The sequence below is a fragment of the Cydia splendana genome, chromosome 11 (assembly GCF_910591565.1).
Source record: "Cydia splendana chromosome 11, ilCydSple1.2, whole genome shotgun sequence".
Classification (NCBI taxonomy): domain Eukaryota; kingdom Metazoa; phylum Arthropoda; class Insecta; order Lepidoptera; family Tortricidae; genus Cydia; species Cydia splendana.
In genome coordinates, this window is record NC_085970.1 from 16,201,870 (window position 1) to 16,220,208 (window position 18,339).

At 39.8% G+C, this 18,339-nt stretch overlaps 4 protein-coding genes across 4 annotated transcripts; all 4 read left to right on the forward strand.

Annotated features, from left to right (window-relative positions):
- Positions 1–448: 448 nt before the first annotated feature.
- On the forward strand, positions 449–2,074 carry LOC134794827 (uncharacterized). Its single transcript, XM_063766626.1, has 2 exons — positions 449–1,640; positions 1,991–2,074. Exons 1-2 carry the CDS (start codon positions 651–653, stop codon positions 1,994–1,996), a joined length of 996 nt encoding a protein of 331 aa, XP_063622696.1. The 5' UTR covers positions 449–650; the 3' UTR covers positions 1,997–2,074.
- Positions 2,075–2,138: 64 nt separating this feature from the next.
- On the forward strand, positions 2,139–9,693 carry LOC134795158 (alpha-(1,3)-fucosyltransferase C-like). Its single transcript, XM_063766989.1, has 6 exons — positions 2,139–2,201; positions 2,907–3,099; positions 3,696–3,872; positions 4,560–4,780; positions 7,939–8,897; positions 9,408–9,693. Exons 1-6 carry the CDS (start codon positions 2,139–2,141, stop codon positions 9,691–9,693), a joined length of 1,899 nt encoding a protein of 632 aa, XP_063623059.1.
- A 1,612-nt stretch (positions 9,694–11,305) lies between these two features.
- On the forward strand, positions 11,306–12,937 carry LOC134795159 (alpha-(1,3)-fucosyltransferase C-like). Its single transcript, XM_063766990.1, has 2 exons — positions 11,306–12,268; positions 12,652–12,937. The coding sequence occupies exons 1-2, from the start codon at positions 11,358–11,360 to the stop codon at positions 12,935–12,937; spliced, it is 1,197 nt and encodes a 398-aa protein (XP_063623060.1). The 5' UTR covers positions 11,306–11,357.
- A 3,938-nt stretch (positions 12,938–16,875) lies between these two features.
- Positions 16,876–17,904, forward strand: LOC134795160 (alpha-(1,3)-fucosyltransferase C-like). The gene is made up of 2 exons (XM_063766991.1): positions 16,876–17,240; positions 17,619–17,904. The coding sequence occupies exons 1-2, from the start codon at positions 16,876–16,878 to the stop codon at positions 17,902–17,904; spliced, it is 651 nt and encodes a 216-aa protein (XP_063623061.1).
- Positions 17,905–18,339: the final 435 nt, after the last annotated feature.

Below are 18,339 nucleotides of genomic sequence, written 5' to 3' on the forward strand. Positions count from 1 at the left end.
ACAATACAATAATATGGTACTGTCGAACTGATCTGATGATGGAGACAGGAGGTGGCCATAGGAACTCTCGACCTGTATGTAACTAACTGTAATGGAATCTAAGGTAACTAATTTAACAATCTTCCAAGGATCGTAGCGTCATGAAAATTGGCAGCTGTATGTAGTTCTGATGACAATACAATAATATGGTACTGTCGAACTGATCTGATGATGGGGACAGGAGGTGGCCATAGGAACTCTGTGATGAAACAACGCAACCTAATTGTGTTAGGGGTTTTTAGAATTGTCTCGATGAGTATTAGTTGTCTGTCGTAAGAAAAGTACAGTCAGCGATAAAAGCTTGTACCAATAATGAAATTTTTGACAAAAACTTATTCCTTCGTATTTTTTCGGAAACTGATATGTATATACGTAATGAGTTATGGACCTACCGCCAGTCTCATAATAAATCGCCTACTAAACGGACGTGTGACTTTCCTTTATGCACCCTGCACATATATTACATTGGCGATCGACGATTAAATTATTTTTGATTATAGATGCGTGCAAATATAATATAAACATTTTTTTTTGCTGTGATAGTGTTGTGTAAAAAATTGAATTGGCTTGAAAGCGGTTATTTTGTTGTGGTGCATTGGCGTGGTACAAAAATGTCGGTTGGGAAGATCAAGGCTTTCGAAGTAGCTTCTGGCAACTGGACTCAGTACATCGAGCGTTTGGAGATGTATTTTAAAGCAAACGACATTAAAGCTGAGGTGCAATTACCAACGTTAATAGCTGTCATGGGCGCGGACGCGTACGAGTTGTTGAGAAATTTAACTAGCCCTAAGAAGCCCGGGGACTTGAAATACTCTGATGTCGTTAAGATTATGCAAGATCATGTGGAACCCAAGCCTTCGTTTATGGCCGAGAGGTACCGTTTCCGGCTGCGGCGTCAGGGCGAGGAGGAATCCGTGGCACAATACCTCACGGAGCTCAAGAAATTGTCGAAACATTGTGAGTTTGATACGTCATTAGAGGACAATCTCCGTGATCAGTTTACGTGTGGATTAAAAAACGACACGATCAAACAACGTCTTTTTGCCGAGAAGAGTTTAACCTATTCAAAAGCGGTAAGCCTTGCGCTATCGTTAGAAGCGGCGGAGAGGGACGCAGCGACTGTAGAACGCCCGGGTGCGAGCGAGAGCAACGTTGCCAGATCAAACATGGCGTCCGTAAATTCGATCACACCGGGACCACGTGGCGGAAATAAAGGCAATAATCCAAATAACCGACAGAATAACGGTGCCAGCATCAGCAATAGGTCGAACAATGGTTTCAAATGTGCAGTTTGTGGACGGGAAGGCCACCGTGAAGCGGATTGCCGCTATAGAAATTTCACGTGCAGCAAGTGTGGGTGCGTGGGGCATCTAAGGCGAGTGTGCCCGTCTTCGGGCGCAGCTGGCGGCCAGGGTGCTGCCAGGGGGCGCAGCTCGGGCGCCGGCAGACGCGGCGCGGGCGCGGGTGGTCGCGGGCCTCGGCGCGCTTTTCACCACGTCCAGGCGGCACAATATGAGACTCCAGGGGCCGACGAGGACAATTCGTCGGACACTGAATTTGAAGAAAATTTGCATCATCTCTGTTTGAGCGACTACAGAGCGGTAAGCATGTCTATGCACGTAGACAACATAATGTTAGACATGGAAATAGACACGGGCTCCCCAATATCCTGCATTAGTAAAGAAAACTATTATAAATATTTTAGGCATAGGCCGATTAGGCCATTCAATTTGTCATTTAAGTTTCTTGATGGGAGTAAATTTAAACCGTTAGGAGTTATAAGACCAGATGTTGTTTACGAAGGGAAATTAAAAACTTTAGAACTGTTTGTTGTAGAAGGGGCCACAACATCTTTGTTAGGCCGGCAATGGCTAACGGAGCTAGGGATTCAGATCCCAGTATTTAACTGTCAAACTGTGAGTAATGATGAACTGTGTAAATTACTCGACAGGTATAAGGAGCTATTCAGCGGCGGGTTGGGGCGGTTTACGGGCGGCAAGGCGACTCTTCGCGTGAAGGAGGGCGCGGCACCGGTGTACTGTCGCGCGCGGCCGCTGCCGTACGCGCTGCGCGACCGGGTGGACCACGAGCTGGACGAGATGCTGCGCAGCGGAGTCATCGAGCCCGTCGACACTTCCGAGTGGGCCACGCCCCTAGTGCCGGTACGTAAAGCTGATGGCGGATTAAGGATTTGTGCCGATTACAAAATAACCCTTAACCCGAATTTGCTGATCGATAGGTACCCGCTTCCAAAAATTGATGATTTATTAGTAAGGCTGAACGGGGCTCGCGTTTTCTCGAAAATTGATTTAACTCAAGCGTATAATCAGGTAGAACTAGACGATTCAAAGCAATATACGGTTATTAACACGCATAGGGGATTGTTTAAGTACAATAGGTTAGTCTACGGCCTATCTTCTAGTCCGGGTATTTTTCAGAGAATCATGGCTAGTTTACTAAAGGATATTCCACACGTAGAAGTATTTTTAGACGACATTTTAATTGGCACACCAGACGTGGCATCCCATCTAGTGACATTGGACAAAGTCTTACAGAAATTGCATAGTCATGGCATGAAACTAAAAAAAAGTAAATGTTTCTTTTTTACTGAAGAAGTGAAGTACTTAGGTTTTATTATTTCTAAAGACGGCATTAAAGCCGACCCGGCAAAAATTGAGGCTATTGTTAAAATTCCACGACCACAAAACATAACAGAGTTAAAATCATTTTTAGGCGTCGTCAATTTCTATGCTAGGTTCGTGGCAAACTTAAGCACCATATTGTCGCCTTTATATGACTTGCTTAGGAAGGGCGTAGCGTGGAAATGGGGTAAACAATGTGAAAAGGCATTTAAAACAATTAAGCAGGTATTAGTTAGCGCAGAAGTGTTGATGCATTACGATCAAAACAAACCCTTGATTCTTACGACAGATGCGAGTTCGCGCGGCATTTCCGGCGTGTTGACCCAACCCTGTGCCGGCGCCGGCGCCGGCGCGCGGCCGGGCGCGGGGGCGGAGCGGCCGGTCGCCTATGTCTCGCGCTCGCTTAACGACGCGGAGCGTAATTATTCGCAAATTGACAAGGAAGCTTTAGCGATTGTGTTTAGTTTTGAAAAGTTGCATCAATTTCTGTATGGTAGGCGTTTCGTGTTAAGGACTGATCATAAACCCCTTGTTAGTATATTCGGTCCAAAACAAGGGATCCCACAGCAATGGTAGCGAGTAGATTGCAAAGGTGGGCGATCAAGCTGTCGGCATATACCTACGACATAGAATACGTGCGCACAGACGCGAATGGCGCCGATGGGTTATCGCGCTTGCCGGTGCCAGTTAAAAATGCGACGTCTATGGATGGCCCACCTCCAGAGCAAACTTATTTGCATTTGGTACAAAATGAAATGTTGTTAGACTATCACGAAATCAAAACACAAACGCGACGAGATCCAATTTTAGGTCGGGTTTTAAGTTATTTACGATCAAGTTGGCCATCTGAGATAGAAATAGATAATTTACGCCCTTATCATAACAGGAAAGGTGAACTTTATGAGGAATTAGGATGTGTTATGTGGGGCCATCGCGTTGTGATACCACAGAGCTGTCAGAAAAAAGTGTTGGATCTATTGCATGAAAGTCATATGGGGATTGTGAAAACTAAAGCATTTACAAGGAGTTACGTATGGTGGCCGGGCGTCGATGAGGCCGTGGAGGCCATGTGTCGCGCGTGCACGGTGTGCGCGGCCGAGGCCGACGCTCCGCCCCGGCACGGGCCCGCCGCGTGGCCGTTCCCAGCGAGAGCGTGGTCCAGGGTGCACACGGATTTTTTAGGCCCTATAGGTGGGGAAACTTATCTCATTTTGGTGGATGCACGATCGAAATGGTTGGAGGTCTTCCCACGATGTAGCACCTCCGCGGTTAATACAATTGAAAAACTCAGTGAAGCTTTCGCTCGTTGGGGTCTGCCAAGACAATTGGTATCCGATAATGGACCGCCATTTACTAGTAGGGAATTTGCGGCATATTTGACTACTAATGGTATAGAACATTTGTTTTCCGCCCCATATCACCCGGCATCGAACGGAGCAGCGGAAAATGCCGTGCGCACGATCAAAAAGGTTATTAAAAAAGCTGTTAGGCAAAAGCAAAATATAAATATTGCAATCAATACATTTTTATTACATTATCGTAACACCGAACACTGCACAACGGGTGAGAGTCCGGCGGCATTAATGTTAGGTAGGCAAATACGTACCAAATTGGACGCGATTAGACCGGATTGTGAGAAAAAGGCGCGCGAGTCCCAAAAGAAACAGATGTCTAATACTGCAGGTATAAAACGTGTATTTCAACCGGGTGAACTCGTTTGGGCACGCCAAAACCAGGGCAACACCAAATGGACACCGGGGCAGATATTACGGAGAGAGGGAACAACCGACTATACAGTGTTAGATAGCTTAGGCAGGGGGTCCCATAGGCACGTCGATCAGCTAAAGCGGCGTTCAGGTGTTTTAGTATGTCCACCAGATCCATCAGCTTTACTCTTACCACAGGGCAGACCATCGGAACAAGGGAGCACGGCTAGAGAGGCTGCACCCACTCCAGGGACACCGCCAGACACCCCGGCGCGCGAGGTCATTACACCCGGAAGCGCGCGACACAGTACACCGCCATCACCTACCGCTGGCCCCAGCAGTGACCTCCAAACGTCGCCCTTGCCGCCTCAGGAACCGCCTCAACCCCGCCATGTTAGGGAGTGCCGGATTTTAAATCCCCCGAAATACAAATTTTAGTTAGGTAATGTTAGTTTTTATTTTTTTTGGTGTAACGTAATCATTGTGCCATAACAGATAATAAATAAATTTAACTTAACTTACCATTGATATACCTTACCTCGTTGGACTAGGGTTCACAAAAGTTAAGTAATTGTGTTGACAATAATAAACTTACCTGTATAAACAGTAGTGAATAATTAGTTATTTAGGTTAGCCTGTTGCTACGTTGTTGATTATAGATCATAAAATAAAGGTTTATTTGTTAAAACTTTTTCTTTTGTTCCATGTGAGTAGACGAATACTGACCTATATTTAATTAGTTTTAGTTATAAGTACTACCTACTGTTTAGAATCAATACAAAACTTAAATATTAATAAACATACCTTAATGTAAGTACATTACTACCTATCTATTTTTGATCTACAGTAAGGTCAGTAACCCTCAACAATTTTAAATTACATGTTATACTTACCTATGTACGTTCCTATACCTACAGATCATCAGCTGATCTGCGATGTTCCGATTTACGATGATCTTGTTTAGTTACCGGGTCATTAAGTAAGATGGGTAACTATTTACATTTTGCATTGCACTCCAGTTTAGCTTTGTGATGTGTAGGTATGGATACATTTTTTTTTATATGTAGCATTAAGAAGAGAGTAAGAAATAGCTAATTGTTAAAATGTATAACAGTGATATTTAACGATAAGAGTTTTGCTAGCCGACTGGGATTTGAAGTTTTTCTTTTTTTTTAAGACTATTTATGTTTAAGTTTAAGAAGAGAGTAATGATATGTATATACGTAATGAGTTATGGACCTACCGCCAGTCTCATAATAAATCGCCTACTAAACGGACGTGTGACTTTCCTTTATGCACCCTGCACATATATTACACGAACGTTTCTGTCATGCTACTTCAATCAAACTCGGTATTTTTTATACCGACACCGACTGAAATAGCAACACACGTTCTTACGTTTCCGTGAAAATACGAAGGTAAATATTGTAAATATAGACGGTCAAGCAAATCTTGTCAGTAAAAAAAGGCGCGAAATTCAAATTTTCTATGGGACGATATCCCTTCGCGCCTACATTTTTCAAATTTGCCGCCTTTTTCTACTGACAAGATCTGCTTGACCAAGTATAATTATGCAATACATCTGTATACCTTGCACCGGGTTATTCCCACTGGTTAGTTAGGTAGTTAGTAGTTACCACACAGTATCAGTAAGTATTTATCAGTAAGTGATGAACATTATAATAATAACATATTTAATTACACAAACGGGTCTACCGCGATTAGGGAATGCAAATCGGTTATTTTCGGTTATTTTTTGTATGGAAATTATCGGTTATTAACCGAAACCGCGGTTATTTCCATACAAAAAATAACCGATTTGCATTCCCTAACCGCGATATAATTTCATAATTATATCGCGGTAGACCCGTTTGTGTAATTAAATATGTGTACAAAACGCGAGAGTTTAAAGTGTTATATTATAATAATAATTTTGTAAAATATGAGTTTGAGCCAAAATAACAAAACACGTGTCCATTACTTTTTCATGTTCTCCAACATATAAACAAAGCAGTAATTAACTAACCATTTGCTTGAACAAAACTCTCTGCAGAAATTAGAGGGTTTGCACCCGAGCTGTATACATCGATGTCAACGCCATTGTTAGTAGCTCGGTACACGTCAAAGGCCGTCGGACCACTGTTACTTTTTACACTGTGTTATAGCCATGGATTAAAGAAAATTACAATGTTATCTACATATACCACCTAAGTATATAAACATACATACAAGATATGAATGAAACGGCCCAGTGCGAATCGTATCGATGCATTTTAATCACGCTTAAAGTTAGACTAAAAAAAGTCTGCAGAGATTTTCATAGCCCACGCAATGCAAGTGTTATTTTAAATGTCAAACTTCTATGAAATTAATGACGTATAAATAACACTCGCACTGCGTGGGCTATCAAAATCGCTGCAGACTTTTCTTGGTCTTACTCTAGCAATAGAGTAAGACCAAGAATGCTGATTCAACAATGCTGAATGCCAAACGGTAGTGTCACTAGTGACTTGACACCACTTGACACACAGTGCCCCTAAAGTCTATTTTTTTATTCGGTAGACTAAAATGACATTTCCTAGTATATGAACATAAAATAACATTTCATTAGTATGAAATGTCATTTTAGTCTACCGAATAAAAAAAAATACTTTAATAGTATAACTTACATTCGTTACCGTGACGTACTGACGTGACGTGACGTACGCGTTTGCGTTAAGTGTCATTTTGTATAAGATTTTGAGCTTCCAAAGCGTCCCGCTTGGCGCGTTGTTCAAAATCCCATACAAAAATAGACATAACGCGAAAGCGAGCGCTCGTCACGGTATCGAATGAAATTGTAGCGGTTTTTGTGAAAGTTGGAGATGCAATTTATCATTTTGACAGTCATTTGTTGTATTTGAAAATTGCGCATGCCAATATTGTTGGTAAAAAGCCATTTTGAAAATGCTAACCTAACTTAACCTAAGCACTTCTTATATTTAAATACCTATTTTGTTCGAGCCGATATGGACTATGTTTAGTTTGTTGTTCAAATTACTTCAAAGATGTCGCTATTTATTTTCATATTGTGAAACAACTAGACGTGTACGAGTGCCCTTGCCTATAAGTAAGAGTTTGGTTTAGCTATTTATGTACAATGGTTGATTCGTGTTTCTCAAACTTAATAAGTACCTTTAAATAATGATTATTTAACTAACAATATTCAAATGACTTACGCATATTCAATCAATTTTCTCATCCGTTCTAAACTGGTTGCGTGACAGCTCTAGTAAATGAACCATTGTTGGGTTTCTCTTGAAAATTTTCTATTCTATCATTGCAGGCCAAGACGTCGAACAGAGTGTTATTCTGTGGCCCTCAAACAAGATTGGACATAAATGTGTAAAAAAATTGTTTGTCCACAAAAAGTCAAATAAAAAAAAACACAGGTTTTATTGGAGGCAAACCGATTGCATGAAATCTTCTGTTTAACAGACGCAAATTCCCTATTACAAAGCATAATGACGAAATATACTCTATTAAGTTCACCGCAAGTTGCTTTTTCACAGATATTTTTTGTATTGCTATGTTATACTTTCTTTGTATTCATAATATACATGAACTGGTCTCAACAATTCAACTCTGAACTCGATGAACAATTAATAATCCAAAAAGCTTTGAACAATCGCGTTCTGGATCAATCTTTTCCAAACCAATATACCCCTAGAATTGAAAATACTGCTCGTAAATTTGACCGTAATGGCCTAAAGTATATATTGCTTTGGACACCAAAAAACTCTTATCCGTTCAGCAATTATGGAACAGGACGAATCGTATTTATTAGGAACAAGTGTGAGTTTACAAATTGTTATGTGACTGCTGACAGACGATATTTCAATGGAGACCTCACAAAATTCGTCGCCATAGCTTTTAATGGAAGAAACTTGAAATACGTAAAAGCGTCAGAGCTGCCCCAGCAACGATCGCCTCATCAGAAATACATCTTCTTCAACACAGAGTCTTCTGCGAACCAACCCATCTGCAACCCTTGGTGGGACAACTTTTTCAACTGGACATCCACTTACAAGCTGAATTCTGACGTAATATACTCGTATATTCATATAAGGGATATGAATGGCGTACATGTTGGACCTCGAATAGACATGGACTGGGTTAAAGATATGAAAAAAATTGACGACACGTTCAAAGAGAAGTTAAAAAGTAAGAAAAAGGCGGCAGCTTGGTTTGTATCTCACTGCATCACTAGAAGTAAGAGAGAGAAATATGTGAAGTCACTTCAGAAGGCGTTGCAACCTTATGAGTTGACCGTAGACATATACGGAAGATGTGGTACGTTAGTTTGCAATGAGTTGGAGCAAGAGAAGTGTTGTGCTACGGTGTCCTCTCATTATTACTTCTATCTTTCCTTTGAGAATGCCTTCGCGGAGGACTACGTGACAGAGAAGTTGCTGGCCGCGTTGAATAATGACGCAGTGCCGATTGTGCTAGGAGGATCCAATTACACCAGGTATTTACAAACTCAGCTTCAATTATCACTTTAATTCCAAAAAAACAGTCCTTGCAGCTTGTAGAAGAAATAAGCCAACTTATTGGGAGTCCAACCAATAAATTGAATATCTTTATTTAGAAAACCACTGAGATACAATACTCTTCATTGGAATCCTCACAAAATAATCATTCTAAGTAGTCTAAGGGCCACTTGCACCATTCACATACCCGAGGTTAACCGGTTAAACCTGGAGTTACCATGGTTACCAGTACAATTTAACGGTTTAACCGGTAAACCCCGGGTTAGTGGGATGGTGCAAGTGGCGCTAAGTAAATTTTAATGGGACGGAATGGGGAAGTTTTGTTAGGTACCGTTTTTAGAACTCATATCAAGCAGGACACACGAGTGATCTTTGCAATTAGCTTATGTCAGTTTTCGAGGATACGAGTGAACCAGTTTTAAATCACTTTACTTTTGCACGTCACAGATAAACAGCGACATCTACTGTAAAGTGCCACCTTTTCGCAGGTTCCTCCCGCCTGGCTCCTACATCGACGCCCGTCTCCACGAGCCAGAATCCCTGGCCCACGTCATGGCGGACATCATAGCCAACCCGAGCAAGTACCACGAGTTCTTCCGATGGCGGAACCACTACAAGTACTCCGAGCCAGAACAAAAAGAGGACGTGTGCAACTTGTGCTCGGCGCTCAATGATGAGAATATAGTGATGATGGAGTCCACGTATCCTCATTTCAGGAGTTGGTGGAATCCGGACTGGGAAGAGAGATGTCAAGATGACAATTGGGACACTTGATGTTCGTTAACATATATATTTTTGTTAGGCTCAATCTCAATTAAAAAGTATTTTTCATTTCTCCTACTTGTTTACTATGTTTTATCATAATAAATGCCGTAAGCCAAATATGTACCATGAACATTATTTATTTATATCATCTTCCTCGCGTTATCTCGGCTATTTGCCACGGCTCATGGGAGCCTGGGGTCCACTTGGTACTTGGCAACTAATCCCGAGAATTGGCATCTATAGGCACTAGTTTTTACGAAAGCGACTGCCATCTACTTTCCAACCCAGAGAAGAAACTAGACCTTGTTGGGATCAGTCCGGTTTCCGCGATGTTTTCCTTCACCGAAAAGCGACAGGTAAATAACAAAGGATATTTCGTACATATGTTCCGAAGTACTCGTTGGTACGAGTCGGGGTTTGAACCCGCGACCTCCGGATTGAAAGCCGCACGCTCTTACCGCTAGGCCACCAGCGCCATTACATTTCATATTAGATAATTTAATGACACTTTATTGCTTTACGCGATAAACGCAGCGGTAAGCGCTTTATTATATTGCATACATTCCGTTAACGCATGCGTTCAACTCAATTCAATTCAATTCAATATCTTTAATGTCAAAATATACAATATGTACACAATAAAATTAGAAATACATAACCCACACAAATTAAAAAGGAATATATACAAATGTCAGAGTAGGTACATAATATATACAAATGTCAAAAATAATGGTATCAACTCTGCATTTATGTATAAAACAACAACAGCACGCTTTAGAGTTAGTATTTTATATTGACATAACGAAATACAATAAGTAAAAACATTGTTTTTAACATTCTATGCTAGTTAAGGTGCAGTACAGTAGGTTCAGCCAGCATGGTTTTTGAAAAGCCGTAGCGGTTTTTTTAGGTTACAATACGGTTGCCAAAATTAGCAATCTTGAGGCCTTTCTCGAGTAGGTAACTTCATCGATTCGAAACCTGGTTTGTTGACTTTCACTCGATAGAAAAAAAATCACGAATCTGAAAAATGTATAACAATTTTTGCAAAAACACAGAAGTTAAAAATAAATTAAGTAATGAATATGAAATTTATATTGTATAATTTTTGGTGATTTATTTTCATTGCCTGTAAAACAACTTGACGTGTAAGGGTCCGTACAGACGAACTGCAAGCCGACTGTAACTTGTAAGAGAACTGCACGCCGACGACGTTGTAGAACGACCCATACAAATTAGTTTGTAGGTATTCTCTATCGGCCCTAAAAGTGCCCTTGTTAATTTCTAAATTGAGTATGAGTTTGAAATAATGATTCATTGACTAACTCTCATCCACAATCTCAACTGATTACACTGCAGCCTAGTAATTCGACAATTGTCAGGTTTGTCTTGAAAATTTTCTATTCTATAATTGCAGGCCAAGACGTCAAACAGCATTTCAAACAAGATTGGACGAAATTGTGCTAAAAATTAATATGTTTGAGCAAAAAGTATAAAAAAATATAGTTTTTTTGGAGGCAAAACGATTGAATTAAATTACAAGTTTATTAAACGCAAATTTCTTATTACAAAGCACAATGACGAAATACACTCTATTAAGTTCACCACAAGTTGGTTTTTCAAAGATATTTTTTGAATTGCTATGTTTTGCTTTCTTTGTATTCATAATATACATGAACTGGTGTCAACGTTTCAACACAGAACTCGATGAACAATTGATAATTCAAGAAGCTTTGAATAATCCCGTTCCGTATTCATCTTTTGCAAACCAATATACCCCTAGAATTGAAAATACTGCTAGTAAATTTGACCGTAATGGCCTAAAGTATATATTACTTTGGACACCAAAAATCTTTCATCCGTTCAACTATTTTGGAACAGGACAAATCGCATTTATTAGGAACAAGTGTGAGTTTACAAATTGTTATGTGACTGCTGACAGAGGATATTTCAAGGGAGACATCACAAAATTCATCGCCATTGCTTTTAATGGAAGAAACTTGAAGTACGTAAATGCATCAGAGCTGCCCCAGCAAAGATCGACTCATCAGAAATACATCTTCTTCAATGCTGAGTCTTCAACGAACCAACCGATCTGCAACCCTTGGTGGGACAACTTTTTCAACTGGACATCCACTTACAAGCTGAACTCTGATGTGATGTACTCGTATATTTATATAAGGGATATGAATGGCGTACACGTTGGACCTAGAATAGACATGGACTGGGTTAAATATATGAAAAAAATTGACGACACGTTAAAAGAGAAGTTAAAAAGTAAGAATAAGGCGGCAGCTTGGTTTGTAACTCACTGCATCACTAGAAGTAAGAGAGAGAAATATGTAAAGTCACTTCAAAAGGCATTGGAACCTTATGACTTCACCGTAGACATATACGGAAGCTGTGGTACGTGCGTTTGCCACTGGTATGAGAAAGAAAAGTGTTGGGCTATGGTGTCCTCTAATTATTACTTCTATCTTTCCTTTGAGAATTCCTTCGCGGAGGACTATGTGACAGAGAAGTTGCTTACCGCGTTGAATAATGACGCAGTGCCGATTGTGCTAGGAGGATCCAACTACACCAGGTATTCAGTTATCACTTTAAGTCCAATAAAAATCAGTAGGCACTTGCAGCTTGTAAAATAAATTAGCCAACTTATGTGTAGTCTTACTAATAAATTTAATCCATTTAAGTATGTGGATAATTACTACGATACAATACTCTTCATAGGAATCCTCACAAAATAGTCAATTTTAAGCAGTCTAAGTAAATTTTAATAGCGCACGGAATGTGGAAGTTTTGTTAGGTACCGTTTGTAGAACTCATCTCATGCAGGACAAACGAGTGATCTCTGCAATTAGCTTGTGTCAGTTATAGGAGATACGAGTTTGCCATTTTTAAATCACTTTACTTTTGCATGTCACAGGTAAACAGCGACATCTACTGTAAAGTGCCACCTTTTCGCAGGTTCCTCCCGCCCGGCTCCTACATCGACGCCCGTCTCCACGAGCCAGAGTCCCTGGCCCGCGTCATGGCGGACATCATAGCCAACCCGAGCAAGTACCACGAGTTCTTCCGATGGCGGAACCACTACAAGTACTCCGAGTCAGTACAAAAAGAGGACGTGTGCAACTTGTGCTCGGCGCTCAATGATGAGAGTATGGTAACGATGGAGTCCACGTATCCACATTTCAGGAGTTGGTGGAATCCGAACTGGCAAGAGAGATGTCAAGATGACAGCTGGGGCACTTGATATTCGTTAACTTGATATTATTGTTGGGCTCAATCGCAATTAAAATGTATTTTTATATCGCCAATTTGTTCACTATTAGCATAATAATGACATAAGCGAAATATGGCCATGAACATGATTATATATATATATATATATACTATTAAATTGGGCAGTGAGCGAACCACGCGGGCTATTTTGTTTTTTTGTGATAAACGCAGGGTTGTACGCATGCGATCAACAGAATGTAGGAAAAATTACATTTTACATTTGATAATTTAATGACACTATATTCTTTGACACACACGGCTTTGGACAGAGTAGCATGGCGGTCTTTGGTGTCGGAGGCCAAGATCCACTTAGGGTCGTTGTGCCACAGCAGTAAGTAAGTATATTCTTTGACGCTGTAAACGCAGCGGTAAGCGCACTATTATATTTCATTTATCGCACAAATCAACCGCGCACTCAAAAGTTAGTATTTTTTATTGATACAACGAAATACAATAGGTAAAAACATTTAAGTCGTTAACTCATTCTATGCTAGTTATGGTGCAGTAGGTTCAGCCAGCATTGTTTTTGAGAAATCATAGCGGTTTTTTTAGATCACAATACCTACGGTTGCCAAAATCAACAGTCTTGCGGCCTTTCTCTAGTACCTAGGTAACTTCATCGATTCGAAACCTGATTTCTTGAACTTCGGTCGATTTAAAAAAATCACCTAAACAACTAGGTCTAAAGCGCATCTTAAAATGTATAATTATTTTTGCACAAAAGCTAAAAATATCAAATTTGATTTCAAATGGGCGTAATTTTATTTTTGATCGAACTCATCCATTACATTTTTGTTGAAACTTACAAAAAAATTAAATCCAAAAACAAGATATCCGCGATCCTGGGCACGCGCAGCCGTCTCGCTCTAATGTTGGTTAAGATTCAAGTCTTTTGAGTCCTCTGCTGTAAGACTCGACTCGGTAGTCATTAAGTCGAAACTTGAGTCCTTATCGAGACCTAAGTCTTTTGTAAAGACTTGAGGCCCTTTAAAGCGAACTGTCAAATTATATACAAAAGTTTTCTAAAAGGCTATATGCACAAATCATAAAAAAATCAAAATTTTCTTTCTTGTAGATAAAATTCGAAGACTCGAGTCCTTTTTAGTTGCACTTAAAACACTCAATAATGGACTTAAAAGTATTTTCAGCACAGTCGCGTAATATAACGAGTGGAGTTCTTCAAATTTAGACTTAAAAGACTCGAGTTCTTACCAATTCTATCTCGTTCACGCTTAAGAAGAACCTGAGTGATATTTGAAGGACAATCACACAGGCGACCGCTTAAACCGCTTTCTCTGTATATTCTGTACTAAGTACATATAGTTAGGGAGGCGAATAGGGGAATTTTCGGCAATACTCGAGCGTGGCAGTTTAAGATATGAGAGATACCTTAGACCTAATAGAACAACCTTGTAAAGTATTTAGCTCTATATGTAGTGACGCGCGCCTAGGATAGACGATCAGATTAGTAAAAAAAAATGGATAGTCTGAAATACTCGAGCGCCTCAGATTAAGATATTGGGGGTTGATTTTAGTGTTTAAAGACTAAATTTAACTAATCTGACGATAAGTCCTTGACGCCGCCGAGTTATAGGGTCGCGAACTTGTAAAAAAAAAAACGTTAATCCGGCATTCTCGAGCGCGATTTTTTTATTTTTTATTTTGAAGAATATAATCTAAAACTTACTAAAAATACAAAATCTGCCGGTTTCCGCATGACCGGAAGTGTGGAGGAGCCATTTCGTCTTCCTAAGAACGCGTTGCGGCATATAAGTCGCGAACGATACATTTTACAAAAAAAAAGTTTAAATAAACAAAAAAGGTAATTTTATTGTCATTCTTAAATTCCCCGTTTTATCAAGGAGAAAGAAAGGAAAAAAAAGAAACCAAAAAACCTTTTTCGGTCAGATTAAGAGAACCCACCAACATTTTTGTCAGATTAAAAAAATATGCTTTCAGGATACCGAGATAAACCTCCCCTATGAAAATCTGACGCGCTCGAGTATTTCAAAAAAACTTTTTTTTTTTGCATTTTCAAAAATTCATCGTAACTTATCGTCACGCCGAAATCGTCAGTTTTTTTAAAGGAAGCTTCCTTGGGGCCTACTTAACACCCCTTCCAAAAATCTGACGCGCTCGAGTAAATTTTTTTTTTTGCATTTTTGACTACTTTATATGCCTACCCCCACCACGCAAACCGGCAGATTAGTATACCGTTGTTATCAGAGGCACTCGGGGCATACGTAGTATGAATATCTGACGCGCTCGAGAATGCCCAAGTAACTGTTTTTTTTAACATTTTTGAAAAACCGTACACGCCAAACCCACCGCTAAAATGGTTTTTGCCATACGAGCTTTTCTTTTCGAAATTATTTTATCTTTCGATTTTGATAGGTCTCGACGGCGCCGTTGAATTACGCCATTTAGCTACCTCGCCTCCCTAACTAATACTTTTGTTAGTCCACCAACTAAGATAACTCGATGTACGTATGTAGGTACTACCCACATAAGCTAGAGATACGTACAGATGTGTCCGTCAGACATATTTGGAAGATGTACAGACTGAAATAAAATCTGATATTGAATGGAAGGATTTGGAGGGAATTGCAGTCGGGTAGTCCGTCTTTATCGGCCCTAAAAGTGCCCTTGTTATTTGCTATACTGGGTCAAGCAGATCTTGTCAGTAAAAAAACGTGGCAAATTTTAAAAATGTAGGCGCGAAAGGATATCGTCCCATAGAAAATTTGAATATCGCGCTTTTTTCTACTGACAAGATTTTCTTGATCATCTATAAATTCAGTTTAAGTTTGAAATAGCGAATCTTTAACTAGCGACATTCAAATGACTTACTCATATTCAATAATTTTTCTCATACGTTATCTCAACTGATTGTACTGCAGCCCTAGTAAATAGACAATGGTCAGGTTTGTCTTGAACGTTTTCTATTCTATCATTGCAGGCCAAGACGTCAAACAGCACTGTTATTTTGTGCCCGTCAAACAAGATTGGACAAAATTGTGCTAAAAAATAATATGACAGAACAAACAGTAAAATAAAAAAAAAAAATATTGGAGACAATAACGATTGAATTAAATTATAAGTTTATTAAACGAAAATTTGCTATTACAAAGCACAATGATTAAAGTTGGTTTTACAAGATTGTACTGCAGCCCTAGTAAATAGACAATGGTCAGGTTTGTCTTGAACGTTTTCTATTCTATCATTGCAGGCCAAGACGTCAAACAGCACTGTTATTTTGTGCCCGTCAAACAAGATTGGACAAAATTGTGCTAAAAAATAATATGACAGAACAAACAGTAAAATAAAAAAAAAAATTATTGGAGACAATAACGATTGAATTAAATTATAAGTTTATTAAACGAAAATTTGCTATTACAAAGCACAATGATTAAAGTTGGTTTTACAAAGATATTTTTTGTATTGCTATGTTTTGATTTCTTTGTATTCATAATATACATGAACTGGTATAATGAACTTGACCGTAATGGCCGTAAGTACATATTGCTTTGGACACGAAAAAGCGTTCATCCGTTCACCTATTTTGGAACAGGACAAATCGCATTTATTAGGAACAAGTGTAAGTTTACAAATTGTTATGTGACTGCGGACAGAGGATATTTCAAGGGAGACCTCACAAAATTCGTCGCCATAGCTTTTAATGGAAGAAACTTGAAGTACGTAAATGCGTCAAAGCTGCCCCAGCAAAGATCGACTCATCAGAAATACATCTTCCTCAATACTGAGTCGTCTACGAACCAACCGATCTGCAACCCTTGGTGGGACAACTTTTTCAACTGGACATCCACTTACAAGCTGAACTCTGACGTAATGTACTCATATATTTATATAAGGGATATGAATGGCGTACACGTTGGACCTCGAATAGACATGGACTGGGTTAAAGATATGAAAGAAATTGATGACACGTTAAAAGAGAAGTTAAAAAGTAAGAAAAAGGCGGCAGCTTGGTTTGTGTCTCACTGCATCACTAGAAGTAAGAGAGAGAATTATGTGAAGTCACTTCAGAAGGCGTTGCAACCTTATGAGTTGACCGTAGACATATACGGAAGGTGTGGTACGTTCATTTGCCACTGGTATGAGAAAGATAAGTGTTGGGCTAGGGTGTCCTCTGTTTATTACTTCTATCTTTCCTTTGAGAATTCCTTCGCGGAGGACTATGTGACAGAGAAGTTGCTCACCGCGTTGAATAATGACGCAGTGCCGATTGTGCTAGGAGGATCCAACTACACCAGGTACAGTTATCACTTTTAGTCCAATAAAAACAGTAGGTAAAGTTGCAGCTTGTAAAATAAATTAGCCAACTTATTGGCAGTCCAACTAATAAATTGTATCTCTTTATTTTGATAAACACTCCGATACAATACTCTTCATTAGAATCCTCACAAAATAATCAATTTTAAGTAGTTTAAATAATTTAAAAAAAGGGCACGGAATGGGAAGTTTTGTTAGGTACCGTTTTTAGAACTCATCTCATGCAGGACAAACGAGTGATCTCTGCAATGAGCTTGTGTCAGTTATAGGAGATACGAGTTTACCATTTTTAAATCACTTTACTTTTGCATGTCACAGGTAAATAGCGACATCTACTGTAAAGTGCCACCTTTCCGCAGGTTCCTCCCGCCCGGCTCCTACATCGACGCCCGTCTTCACGAGCCAGAGTCCCTGGCCCGCGTCATGGCGGACATCATAGCCAACCCGAGCAAGTACCACGAGTTCTTCCGATGGCGGAACCACTACAAGTACTCCGAGCCAGAACAAAAAGAGGACGTGTGCAACTTGTGCTCGGCGCTCAATGATGAGAATATGGTGACGATGGAGTCCACGTATCCTCATTTCAGGAGTTGGTGGAATCCGGGCTGGGAAGAGAGATGTCAAGATGACAGTTGGGGCAGTTGATGTTCGTTAACGTAGATATTATTGTTGGGCTCAATCGCAATTAAAAAGTAATTTTATATCGCCTTCTTGTTCACTATTAGCATAAGCTATAAGTCAAATATGTACTATGTTGATATGTTTATATGACTGTTTGGTTTTCTAAATAAATTAAAAAAAAATGTACCATGAGGACCATGATTATTTATTTATACATACTTAAACTGTGAAATGGGGCAGTGAGCGAACTAGCGTAAACACCACCACCAATAATCGACATGTTAAGACCGAATTATATTTAAAACTTTCGCATTTTGAATACATATTAACACTTTAACTGCCAGCGACTCCCTAGGGGAGTTCACTGTTCGTAGGCGCTTTTCGCTACATACGGTTTTTCCCGTGTTATCGGCTACGCTCGTAGCGCGTAGCACGGGCTGGCACTGAATGTGTTAACTC